The sequence below is a fragment of the Pygocentrus nattereri genome, chromosome 24 (genome assembly GCF_015220715.1).
Source record: "Pygocentrus nattereri isolate fPygNat1 chromosome 24, fPygNat1.pri, whole genome shotgun sequence".
Classification (NCBI taxonomy): domain Eukaryota; kingdom Metazoa; phylum Chordata; class Actinopteri; order Characiformes; family Serrasalmidae; genus Pygocentrus; species Pygocentrus nattereri.
This window is the reverse complement of record NC_051234.1, coordinates 11,186,927-11,199,629: the sequence shown is the minus strand read 5'-3', so window position 1 is coordinate 11,199,629 and position 12,703 is coordinate 11,186,927. Positions and strand designations below refer to the sequence as shown.

The 12,703-nt window shown below is 38.5% G+C and overlaps 1 protein-coding gene across 3 annotated transcripts in view; it reads left to right on the top strand.

Annotated features, from left to right (window-relative positions):
- The window catches only part of LOC108437388 (ETS1-related protein), a 15,163-nt gene extending 2,917 nt beyond the window's left edge, over positions 1–12,246 (top strand). The window contains exons 2-9 of one of the 3 annotated variants that reach the window (XM_017714449.2): positions 2,914–3,118; positions 3,362–3,443; positions 5,563–5,673; positions 5,894–5,968; positions 7,277–7,450; positions 8,854–9,093; positions 10,142–10,260; positions 11,311–12,246. In XM_017714449.2, the coding sequence (XP_017569938.1) occupies positions 3,083–3,118; positions 3,362–3,443; positions 5,563–5,673; positions 5,894–5,968; positions 7,277–7,450; positions 8,854–9,093; positions 10,142–10,260; positions 11,311–11,583 (1,110 nt within the window). In that variant the 5' untranslated portion in view covers positions 2,914–3,082 and the 3' untranslated portion in view covers positions 11,584–12,246. Of the gene's footprint in view, positions 1–2,913; positions 3,164–3,361; positions 3,444–5,562; positions 5,674–5,893; positions 5,969–7,276; positions 7,451–8,853; positions 9,094–10,141; positions 10,261–11,310 lie in introns of those variants that run through there. The other 2 variants (XM_017714448.2, XM_017714446.2) reach the window with 2 other exon arrangements.
- The last annotated feature ends 457 nt before the right edge of the window (positions 12,247–12,703 follow it).

Here is a 12,703-nt window from a genome sequence, read left to right as displayed (position 1 = left end):
TCTCTTTAACAGTGTAGAGTCAGATTTAAATAAAATCAATCTCTTCAGATTGTGAAACCCGTCGCGCGCCAGTGAGGGTATAGTTAAAGTCAAGGATCGCACGGCTCATTAGTCTGCAGTGGGGGCTGGAGGGGGGTCTGTGCTGTAACTCGACCCTCAGTGTAGCTTCTCCATCACGACTCGTGTCTTAAGTGCTGCTGACGGACTTTCCAGATGGATTTTTTTTTGCCTGTGGAGATGTTTGGCGGCGTTTGCTGGTGTTTGGGTTTGGCCTTATCTGCTCTTAGCACTCGCGCCGTGATTTCAGGACTGCTTGGGTTGTAATTTTACGGCCCATTGTTCCCCTGAAATGGCTTTTAAAGATAGAATACCAGTAATCCTGATTACAGGAGAAACCCCTCACACTGAGATCCTTCTGATTTTCCCCTGTTCACATTCCCTCACTCACTCACTCACTCATTACCAAGAAATGATGCCTTCATTAACCTGTTAGTGCCCATATGGAATATTCATATATATGTGTGTGTGTGTGTGTGTGTGTGTGTGTGTGTATGTATGTACATATATTTGGCGGGTATATTCTCTGAGCTCTGAATAGCAAATCTGGACATTTTCTAGATTAAAAGTGAATTTTTATCACTTGCATTAAATTCAGTCTTTATGGTCACAGATCACCAAATTTACCATTTACAAAACACCAGACTGGGGAGGGCGTGTCTCCTTGCACCTACTGAAATCATTTCAACCACACAGTCTGGCTAACCCACAAGGCACAAGTGAAGAGTTGGGTTACATAGAGTAATATCAAACAGAAAATAAGTGAGCACAATTTTTAATTCACTGCTAACAGTAACAGGCATGAAGGTTAAACATTCTTATCTTGGACTGATGCTGGTTGCTATAGCCTAGTGGATAACACCACTACCCTGCATGTTTAAAACTCAGGTTTAATTCTTTGCTGGGCCAAATGGGGAATTTGCATATTTGCAATATTATTACTGTCTGGGAAAAAGAGAGGGCGAGAGTTGCTGGTAAGAATTACCTGGAGTACAGCTTTGAAAAAAATATTGCTGAAATATAGGCTAATATTGCTGAATCAGTATCAATAATTAGTATAAAATTTCATGTAATAATGTAAGTGTAAATAGTATGAATGCTAAGTATAAATAATGAAATCATGCTTAGTGTAAATAGCATCTGTGTTTTTATGTGAGTGTGTGTATATACATATACATATATTTGTTTAATTGATTTATAGCCAATCAGTGTTGGCGAAATCACTGCACTAGAAGTATAAAACAGCACAGTAAAACAAACAACTGGACAGGATATCCTAAGTCCCATGTGCAGACAAGTCAGGTCTTTTACTTCACTGCAGTATACCAGATGCTCATCTGCATCTAATGAGGATGAAAAAAAGTCAAACGTAAGAAGAGACAGGGGTCCACATAACCTAGAATTTGTTTATAGACCCTTTAAGTGTGTGTTTAAATTTTTTCAACATTATGCAGTTTAAAACAGCTTATATCTAGAAAGTTTCCAAAATCCAAATTTACTTGCAAATAAATATAAAAGAAATTTTGTGCCGTCAAAATTGGACGATATTAAATATTCATTTACCTGTAAAGGAGGTTCTTCAGTGGTTCTTTGGTGGAGACAGTTTATATACACTCAAAGAACCATTTGAACGCATATGTGGCTCATTACTTCCTGCTTAAGTAGAAATCCTCATGTGTGTAGTTTCAAAAATGGTTCTGTGTAGCACTAGAAAGGGTTCCACTGTTGTTCCAGAGAGCCCTGTTGAGAACCCTTGAGTGAAAGAGTTTAGGTAAACTCACAACCAGAACACGTTTGTAGCAAAAAGGGTTCAGTATATCGCCAGGAACTGGTTATACAGGAACCTTTTTGGTTCTCAATAGAACTATTTTTCAAAAATAAAAAAAAGCCCAAATTTTTTTTCATCACAGAAGAAAACCGTCTTCTATATACAAACGCAGTCTTTATAAAGGAAGCCATGAAGAACCATTTTCAGTGATTTAATTGATTGAATTTGTCTGAATAGAAAGTTTTTATTTCTTATGTTGAAACTATAAAAAATCCCAAACATGAAATGTGAATAGAGGTGAAAGAAACATCATCAAAATCGGAGATGTTTATTCAACTCCCTTAAAAAAGTGGTTCTTCAAAGGTTCTTTAAGGCAGTGGTTATTAAGCCTAGTCTTGGTCTAGATTATCAGTGGCAAGCCATCATTGAGAATCCAGAATTCCATCCATTTTTCAAACCTTTTTACAATTCAATGTGGTGAAATGGTTAATTGTAGAGACTCAGATGTCTTTACAGTGGCGGTGATAGGAACCAGGAGTCGCCATGACTACAACACAAATATAGACATTTTATTTACTATCCAGAACCACCAGTGAACCTACAGTAGTGTTCCGCGTTTATATGGAATGTTGATGATGGAAAATAATTAAAAATCTGAAATAATACATTTTATTGGGGACTATTTTGCCTCACAGCGCTCTGCATGTATCCCTCCACCATGAATGGAGTTTAAGTTCTCACAACTATCATAAACCTGTGTCTCAGTCATCAGGCAGTGAATTCATAACCATTTCATGCAGGAACTTTCTGTCAGGAGCTTTTAGAGGTGGACGTCTGGTTCCTATCACCACCACTGTGAACAGATCAGAACATTTTACACCAAACCACAATGAATGTTTACATTTTAACCACTTAAATACACTTTTACTGCATGTTATTACATTTCTATTACGTTGTATCACAACTTCATTACGTTTTAATACTTTATAACGACGTCTACGCCAACATTTTGTGTCTTTTTCTTGTTTCTACACTCATTCAAAGTTTTGGTGTTGTTGTTTGTTTTGTCTCTTTTCTGAATGAAAAAGGTAACAAATCTGCGCTCGTGACTCCTGGCTGACGTCACGGCGTGCGAACGGAGTGGGGTGGTTTGCGTGGTGGAGAGGGGGGGCGTCTGGCTGCAGTCACGAAGCAGCGTGAGCGAATTCCAGCCCACGCCCCCTCCTCTTTATAACGGAGTGGAGGCGCCGCTATTCCATGCAAAGCTTCTCCAAGCTCGCGAGAAACCTGAAGGTACGTCCACGCGCCGATTCTCCTGAAGTCCAGCTCTGCTTTGTGGTAGGATGATCACCTCCTGTTTATGCCTTCTGTATGACCAGGGCCTTAATAACATTTATAACATGTATTGTTGTCATTTAGTCCTTCAAATAATGACAAAGTTGCGTTTGTGTTGTCTATTATTTATGATGTATGCTTAACTTTTCCCTTTAAAGCCTGTTTGTGGGTAAAATGCAGCACTATGTTTGTGTGGTTCAGATGGAGATGTATCAGGCCGGATATTATACAGAGGACTTCAGAACTCAGGAGGTTCCTGGCGGCTTTGACTTCAGCTCATATGGTAAAAAATCTGCTCCTCTCCTCCTGTTCTTCACTCCTCGGTTCACTCCTGAGAGAAAAAGGGAGATTTTAGGAGATTCTAGCATCCCTCCTGTCACGTTTCCTGTGTCTGCATGCAAAAACATTTCCTCTGTCCTTCAACTGAGCAGCCACAGTCGCAGCAGGCCCTGTCAGGGAGCCCGAACTGGACCTTGACATTTTGTTTGCTTGCACTAATTCATTGGTGGTCAGGAAAGCAGGGCTGTTAGGACACATGTGTGCGGACAGTGAGGAATGTGTAAAGCAGGGCGGCGGGTGCGCAGGTTAAAGATATAACCTTTTGTGTATGTGTGTGTGTGTGTTCTTCTATCCCGGCTCCCTCCCTCTTTTCCTAATCCTTTCCTCCAGACTTCCTCCTCAAACAGATTTAGCACCCCCTCTCCTCCCCCTTTCATCATCCCTCCGTCCCAGGGCCTCGGCCGGTTTCCTCCCTTTCCAGCCCTGTTTAGACCGCTGCGCTGGGTGGGGCTCCAGCTCCTTTCAATGAGAGAAATACAGCTTGATTTTGTTTTTCGGGCTTGGAAAAGTCCTGGTTTTGTTTGCTATAGGGGGTGTACACTGTAAAAAAACAACAACTTATAATAAAAAATAGGTGGGTGCTACACAAAACCTGATAATTCAATCATTAAGTAAAAACATTTTTTCAGTGAAGGCAAAAAATCTGTAAAATGACAGACTTTTCTGTAATTCAACAATAAAATTTCAACTATGCTTTAAAGATGGGTCTTCAAGGGTTCTTTGGTAAAAGCAATGGATCTATATAGAACAATGAGCATACATAGAACGCTTTGCATGAGTAAAGGGCTCTTTGCATCGTCAAAACATTCTTCAGATTGATGGAGAACGTGTTGGGTATGGCTCTATGTACAATCTTGGTTTGAAAAGTAGCTCCAAAAAGGGTTCTTCATTAGGATGTCAAGCTTGTAACAACAGAAGAACCCTTTGTGGTGCTATATAGAGACATGCAACACGTTCTCCATCAGTCTGAAGAACATTTCCACCACGCAGAGATCAATTTAAGCATGCAAAGCATTCTGTATAGAAGCTAAGGAACCATTCCCTTTACTGAACCCTTTACTGAAGCCTTGAAGATCCGTCTTTTGAAGAATGTAGCTGTGGTGAAATTTTCTATTTTATCATAATAACAGCAGAAACTTTTAAAAATAAACTCAAATGTCTGTAAAATACTTGTTTTGGTGAATTTACATTCTATTTCTGTAAATTAACAGCAGTGGTGTTAAAATGCATAAATGTATTAATATATACAATTTATTTACAAACATTTAATTTACATCCGTTTTTAATTAAAAATACTTTACATTATTTAAAGAAATAGTTTGGCAAAAATGATAATTTACCCAATTACCCCAAATGTAGATCAGCCAAGTTATATTAAGTGTCTGAAGTCCTCTAGTTTAAGCCCTGGGGCAACATACTGAAAGCATATGTCTTTATTTGCCTTATATGGAGCGTTTTGCTATTCCTAAAATAAATGACACTCAAATAGCACCTTATATTATATTCAGTTACATCTAGCTTCTGTTTTAACCTCTCAAATCCAGATTTATGTCATTTTAAATCTTATTACTGAGAAGTTACGTGGTTGTTTACATGTTATAAAATGCAGCGTAAAGGTTTGGGCAAACTAATAGCCTTTTTTCAATAAAAATATGAGCTCAAGTCACTATTTCTGCTGCATGTTGGTGCGAATATTTCCTAAATTTTTGAGTTCCATTAACTTCAGTTAGGTACATAAATAAACCAATGTACTTATTAGTTATGATGAAATAATATAGCAACACAAAAAGACTTCTTGGACATTTTGTGAGTCAGCTGACCACAGTGGAGGTCCACTTGGGCATCTACAGGTCTTACTGCACTCTGAATGTGCTGCGCTGAATCTGCTTTTATCTATGAATTTAGTTATTTGATTCATGTGGAAACAATGGGCATATTTTAATCAGTTACGGTTTCCAATATTTTGTCCTGCGTGTGTAAACTGAAGCAGAGGTTGTTTGCAGTGTCTGTTCTGGCCTCTGTGAAACTCATTCATGTCGATATCTCTGATAATGTACCCGCAGACTACAATGGTGAAGACCTGTCCTTTTTGTTAGACAGCAAAGGACCCATCCAACCGCAGTATGCCGACACGTACGGAGACCTGCAGAAGGACCACAGCAACAGCTCCAAAGGTGAGCAGTGAACATGCAGATTACTTCACTTAGGCTCCTCAGCTAATGTTCCACCAACGCTCCCCAGTTCAGTTGGTTCTCAGCTTGTCATGATTGGATTCTGTTTAAGTTCCTCTCGCTATGTAGCCAGAATGATGCTCTGGATCCTGCAGCAGCTGAGGTCAACTGTAGACTAACAGTGCATTAACACTGTTCTCCATCCTATTTTCTCTCCTTCCAGTTCACTCCACTGATACTGGCTTATTTAGTCTAGAGTCCTTCCCCGAGTTCAACTGCTGGACAGCCTATACCACAGGTGAGAACCATCCACCACCCATCAGATCTTCTCAACAGGGCTGGCAGTCTGTATTTTTTTCCAAGTCATTTTGGGCCATTTCTTTTGATCTGTTCATCATGAAATTTACACACAGTGTAAAGGACAACGGGGATTTTCAAACTGTCAAAAACTGAAAAATAACAAAAATGGAGATACAAGATTTTCTTCAGACAGCAGCCATATAACAGAAGTAGATGTTTGAGCATAAATATCTATATATATATAAAACACTCTCAATAAAACGGGTTCTTCAAGGGTTCTTTAGTAAAGTGAATGGAACCATGGGTCCTGTATAGAAGTACACTTAAATGGTTCTTGGCCTGGTGCAATCATTCCTCAGATTGTTGCATATGGTTCTATATAACACCAAATAGGGTTCTTCTGTTGTAATAAACATTGTAATGACAGCACAACCGTTCTGGTGCTACATAGAGCATATACAAAAATCTAAAGAACCATTCCACCACGCAAAGAACCATTAAAGCACTAAACTCCTGAAACGAACTCGTGAAGGACCATCTTTTTCAAGAGTCTAGAATTAATATTGTAAAATTTCACAACTTACACTGTTTTGCTTTTATATTATTTTTTGTGGTTTATATTTTTTGTTTATTGTGTTTGCATTAAGGACAAACATTTGGATTTTTTCAAAATATGTCCATGATTTTTGTAATATATTTGTACATCGCCGCTGTCAGAACAAAACCTCGTATCTCCCTTTTTGATGTTTTTCTGTTTTTAACGTAATTTGAAAATGCCTGTTGTTCTTTACATTTTGTGTAAATTTCATGATGAATAGAATAAAATAAATGACCCAAAATGACTTGGAAATAATTCTGGTTCCATTGACTTACATTAAAAGTAAAGTATGTTTTTTCCTTCTCCTGTAAAGTCACCATTTTGGAGATATGGGCTCTGACAGCAGCTATATACTAATGTATTCACATTCATTTGTATTGATTCTGATTCACATTTTTTTAAGCTGTTTTAAGGTTGTTATGTTTCTAAATTTCAGATTCAGCCATTTATTTTGAAGGAAAATTTGCAAAATTGAAATTTGTAAAAAATGTCAGTTCATCCATACAGACCTTTAAAATACAGTTGGAATTCAGATGTTTTCATGACTAATTCAGAGCTCTATGCCATCTGAATGCGACTTGATTGTCCATTCATTGACCTGCTGACCGCTGTAAGGACACATTAGAGTTAGAGCTTTACTGCTGGATCAAGAGGGTCTCGTAAGTGCTGTGTGTGTCGACTATTCATAGTGTGTCCTCATGTTCTCAGTTCCTGATGGGATGGTGACGGAGAGACAGCAGGGGGGCTTTCACGACTCTCCCTCTCAGACTTATCAGAACCTGCTGCCCCCCTGCCCACCAACCCAGAGCAGCCCCTTCAGCTCCTCTGTGGACCCCAGTGGCCTCTACCAGCCCCCCAAAGAGCTCAGCTGCAGAGGAACAGGTGAGCGAGAGAAGCTGCTTCTGACAAAGGTGGTGGATAGATTAGTGGTCAAGTGGATACGGGTTAATTTTCTGAGGGTAATGAGAACCAGAACTGGTTTTACTAGCCAAGATCTCATCAGCCGAGATATGAACATATTTATTAATGTTCAAAATTGATGTGCAATGTATATCAATTGGTAAGATATCATTAACAATATATTGCTCCCAACAGTAACTCACACAGACTGAATCTAGAGCAGGAGAGAAATTTGAATAGCCATATGTAATAAAAGTTTATGTGCATATATGTCTTACTATCCAAAATATATGTGCAATATATTAAAGATTTCATTAACAATGAATTCATGAATTCCTATTGGCAGTTGCTGACATTAAAATAATCATAGAAATAAATAAATATGAGATTTAAAATATATTTGCCTATGGAACAAAATATATGCACATATATTTCTCAATATTCATAATATATGCAAAACATATGTTAATATGCATGGTGGCTCAACAACAAAATGACACATGGATGCACATATATTTGTTTATACCCAAAGGTTATGATATATCTATCTATATATATATCTATATATCTATCTATCTATCTATATATATATATATATATATATATATATATATATATAAATTATTTATTTTTTCAATAATAATAACTTATGTTATCAGAGACACTGAGGACATTTTCTAGGTTACGCCCTTTCTTAAGAGTCCAAACTGCTATTATTATGAATATTATGTATATTATTATTCCATTTTTAATAAATGCAGTGTTGCCCCACATGTAGCAGAATTCAACCCCCTCCTTCAGTGTTTATTTTAATATTGTAATATATGCCAATGCATTAAAATATATGTCCATGTATGTAGATTAAATACATGTAATAGTGTCAAAAATGTGCAAATATATTACAAAAATAATTGTGAAAAATACAAATGTAGGTCCTTAATGGAATACACACAATAAACTACACAATAAACAAAAATAAAAAACACACAAATTAACACAAAAGTAAAAAAGAAGTTCACTTTTTAAAAAGATGGTTCTTCAGCGGTTCTATTCAGGGGTTCATGGCTCTATTCAGAACCTTAAATACTTAAATGGTTCTTTACGTGTTGGAATGGTCATTTAGATTTTTGTATATTTTCTATAAAGCACCAGAAGGATTCTGCTACCGTTACAATGTAAGGCTTATTACAGAAGAAGAACCCTATTTGGTGCTATAAAGAACCATATACAAGGATCTGAAGAACCGTTTCACCATGCAAAGAACCAATTACGCACACAATAGTTCTATTCAGAACACACGATTCCATTCCCTTTACCACAGAACCCACAAAGAATGGTCATCAGTGCTGTATTTCAGGCCCCCTCTCCCGTGTTTTGTGCTGCAGGTGACGCAGAGAGGAGTTACGGTTTGTACGAGTCAGACGCTCAGAGCAGACCGTCGCCCTACTGGTCAGATTATTCCTCTTCCAGCTACTGCAGTCCGCTCCTCGGACAGCCTCCGTCCACCTCATCCCCCCTCCCTCCGCCTTCAGAGCCTTTCTGCCCCCGCGTGGCCAAGCGGCGCACTGCACCCTCTCAGAGACTGGAGCGCGAGGGCGAGGGGGCAGGCATGTCCGCTTACCCAGGTAAGAAATCACTCGACACCGATCATTTAGGGCCTAAAACGCTTTGATGAGCTAATCTGAAGGTGCCGATTCGATTTTGTAATGTTACGATTATAATCGATTATTGTTTGATTCAGTAAATTATGCGCTTCTTTTACGACCACTGAACTGCAACAGGCTGAGCTTACTAAAAAAAGTAGGGAACGTTTTTTTTTTTTTACTTGTATTACATTAACAAATTGTTTTCAACAATTGTCTCGAAATTCTCTTCTGAAAACTTCGATTCTTCGAGTTATTTTTGAATTTTTACAGCTTTTTTACAGCTTCCTCTTAAAGCCCACACCCAATATTACCATTTCCAGCGCATCCCAGTTACATCTGCATATTCGGGACAGTTTAGAAATGTTTCTCGATCATAGCCTAACCAGAATAGTCATTGTGAAAATGAAATTTGAGTTGAAAATTGAGCTGTTTTATAAAAAATCGTAGTCAAAAAAAAGCCCAGAAAATGTGTTTAAGTGAAAGTTTAAATATGTATTGCCAATTTTTACAGTAAAAACGAAAACGTGGAGCTCAAAATGTGAATGAAGGTCGAAATAAACTCAAGTGCATAAAAGTAACAACTTTAATAAAACATAAAGCAAATGTTTTCCATGTTAGCATAACTGTGGGCAGTTTTATTTCACACTGATATGAATTCATAGTGTGTGTTCATGCAAAAATAATGAATAACAATGTGAAGAAATCTGAAAAAAAAAAATTAAATGAATAATTCCTTAATTATGAAATATTATCTCACTTTAATATTTCCTAAGTGGAGTGAACCTCTGTAAACTGACTTGGAGTTCCCACAGCAGTTTCAGCAGAAATTGAAACTAAAATCTGTAGTTTTAAATCGATCCCCAATGAAAACGTAAGGAGTAAACAGCGTGTTTTATTTACAAATGTAGAGTAAAAATTCACAGATTCAGATTCAGTACTGGAGTACTTCCAACCCCCCCAGCTACATGCCTGTTTGCCCTCCTGTGGCCGTGTGATTAACCTGTGATTGATCTGTGTTGGTGTGCAGGATCAGGGCCCATCCAGCTGTGGCAGTTTCTGCTGGAGCTTCTGCTGGACTCTACGTGTCACACGTTCATCAGCTGGACAGGAGACGGCTGGGAGTTCAAGATGTCCGACCCTGCAGAGGTGAGAACTCAAACAAGACAGCCCACCAACTCAAGAGGAAACAAAACAGGAAAACATAACACAGGAGAACCAGTTAGACTCTGACTGTGCCTCACAGCTGAACACTGAGCTCTTAACAGTGAGCATCCCACACCCTGTTATCTCAGCTTAAAGACATTCTGATTGGTGTTTAGCCAAATCACCTTTTTCCAGCTAAAACTCTGACTCATTTTCTTTGCACTGTATGTAAATTTTAATAATCTTGAGCTGTACAGCAGCACAGACACTGGTACACTCTTGACATGTTTTATTCATTTTCCAAATGGGCAAACTTAATTGATAGTGAATGTATATGGTTCTATATAGAACCTTTTTGAAAAAGTTCATGTATCACTAAAAAGGGTTCTTCTATTGTAACAAGCTTGACATTGTAACAGTAGAAGACGCCTTTTGGTGCTATATAGAACTCGTACAGTCTCCATCAATCTGAAGAACCTTCATGATTCAAGGAACCATTCAATAACGCAAAGGGTTCTTTGAGCGTGCATGGTTCTATATCGAATAATTTTCTTTACTAACAAACACTTAAAGAACCTTTTTTTTAAATTGTCGAAAACCAAAAACCAAAAAATAAAAGAGGCCTGTAAGAGCTCTTTGTGTGATGCCATGCAGAGGAACGACTTTGGAACCTCTCAAAGCATGCTTGTGTAGAGAACAGGTGTGAGTGTGAGCTTCACTCCACAGAATGTAAAGGTTTAGGAGGAACCCCTGAACTGGTAAAGAACCTCTCTGTTATATGAAGGTGCTTCAAACCTTTAAAAGTTTCTTCAGACTTGCAAACCTGTTTACAAACGGAAGCAAAAGTGGCTCCTCTGTAGCATCTCTCAAAGAACCCTCATTTTGGGCCGTTTCTTTTGGTCATCATGAAATTTACGCACAATGTAAAGGGCAATATGTATTTTCAAATTATATCAAAAACTGAAAAACAAAGTTTTGTTCCAGCAGTGATACATACATTATTCTCCTTTTGCTCTATGTAATACTAACACCATTTTCCTTCCCACGTAACAGGTGGCCAAACGGTGGGGTCAGTGCAAGAACAAGCCTAAGATGAACTACGAGAAGCTGAGCCGCGGCCTGCGCTACTACTACCACAAGAACATCATCCACAAAACGGCTGGCAAGCGCTACGTCTACCGCTTCGTCTGTGATGTGCAGGGCATGCTGGGAAAGAGTGCGCAGGAGGTCCTGGCCAGCATGAACATCTCACAGTCGAGCACAGGATCACCAAGATCAGCAGGTACCACGAAGTCAGAGGACACAGCAGATGTTTGGCCTCATTAGCAAAGTCCAGCCTTCAGCGCTGTGATGGAGGAGCTGCTCCGCTGAAGGAGCTTCCAGAGAGTCGATTACATCCAGGATTCAACAGACTGTCGAACCTCCATCTGGATGGTCTGGAGCACCATCAGCGCTGCTAACGACGAACTATATTAGCTCAGTACCTGTACAAACTGGAGCTATAGCCTTGTGTTGACACTCTATGCTGGTTCTGTAGTAGAGGGGATGCTTCTATTTAGAACCATGAGTTCTATATGGATTCATTTCATGCTTAAATGGTTCTTTGCATGGTGAAACGGTTCTTTTTTGAGCACCAAAAATGCTGTGCTGTTGTTATGAAAAGCACTTGAAACAAGACTTTTTTGTCACTATATAGAACCACATACAACACATTCTCCATCAATCTGAAGAAGCATGTCACTATGCAGAGAACCACTTATGCAAATGGTCCTACATAGAACTCATGGTTCCAAATAGAACCATTCTCTTTCCTAAAGAACCCTTGAAGAACCATCTTTTGTGAGAGTGTATATGGACATAAACGACATGCTCTAAATAATCAATGCAATTCCAAATATTTTAACTTGTTTTTTATCAGCTACCTCTTTTTTAATTTGGTGTTCCAGCATCAGATTGTGTTTTATTGTAAATAAATCATTTTGTCTATGATTCACTCGCAGTTGCCATCATCCATAAATGCCAACTTTCATCACTCAGCTTGAGGAAAACAAATATTTTGAAGTCGACAGATGGAGGAAGTGAAATTACTGTTGTCCACATGTTCTTTTTTTAAATCGCACTGCTGACATCTATTTCTCCACACTGGTGTTTAGAGAGCAAGATCACCTAAATGAAGCAACCAATCATATTACACCTCACTGATACTGGTTATATTTACTCTGCTTCTAACTACTCATAATTCTGCCACGAATCCCTTCACATTCTCTATATTTTCTTCATCAATAGAGGTTTAGACTGCCTCACTGTCTGTTATGTAACGAAGGAGATCAAGACTTATGTTATCTTGCCTTCAAAATTGCACTGTTGAGTCAGAACTGTTCACAGTGGTGGTGATAGGAACCAGACGTCCACCTCAAAGCTCCTCACAGAAAGTCACAACATGAAA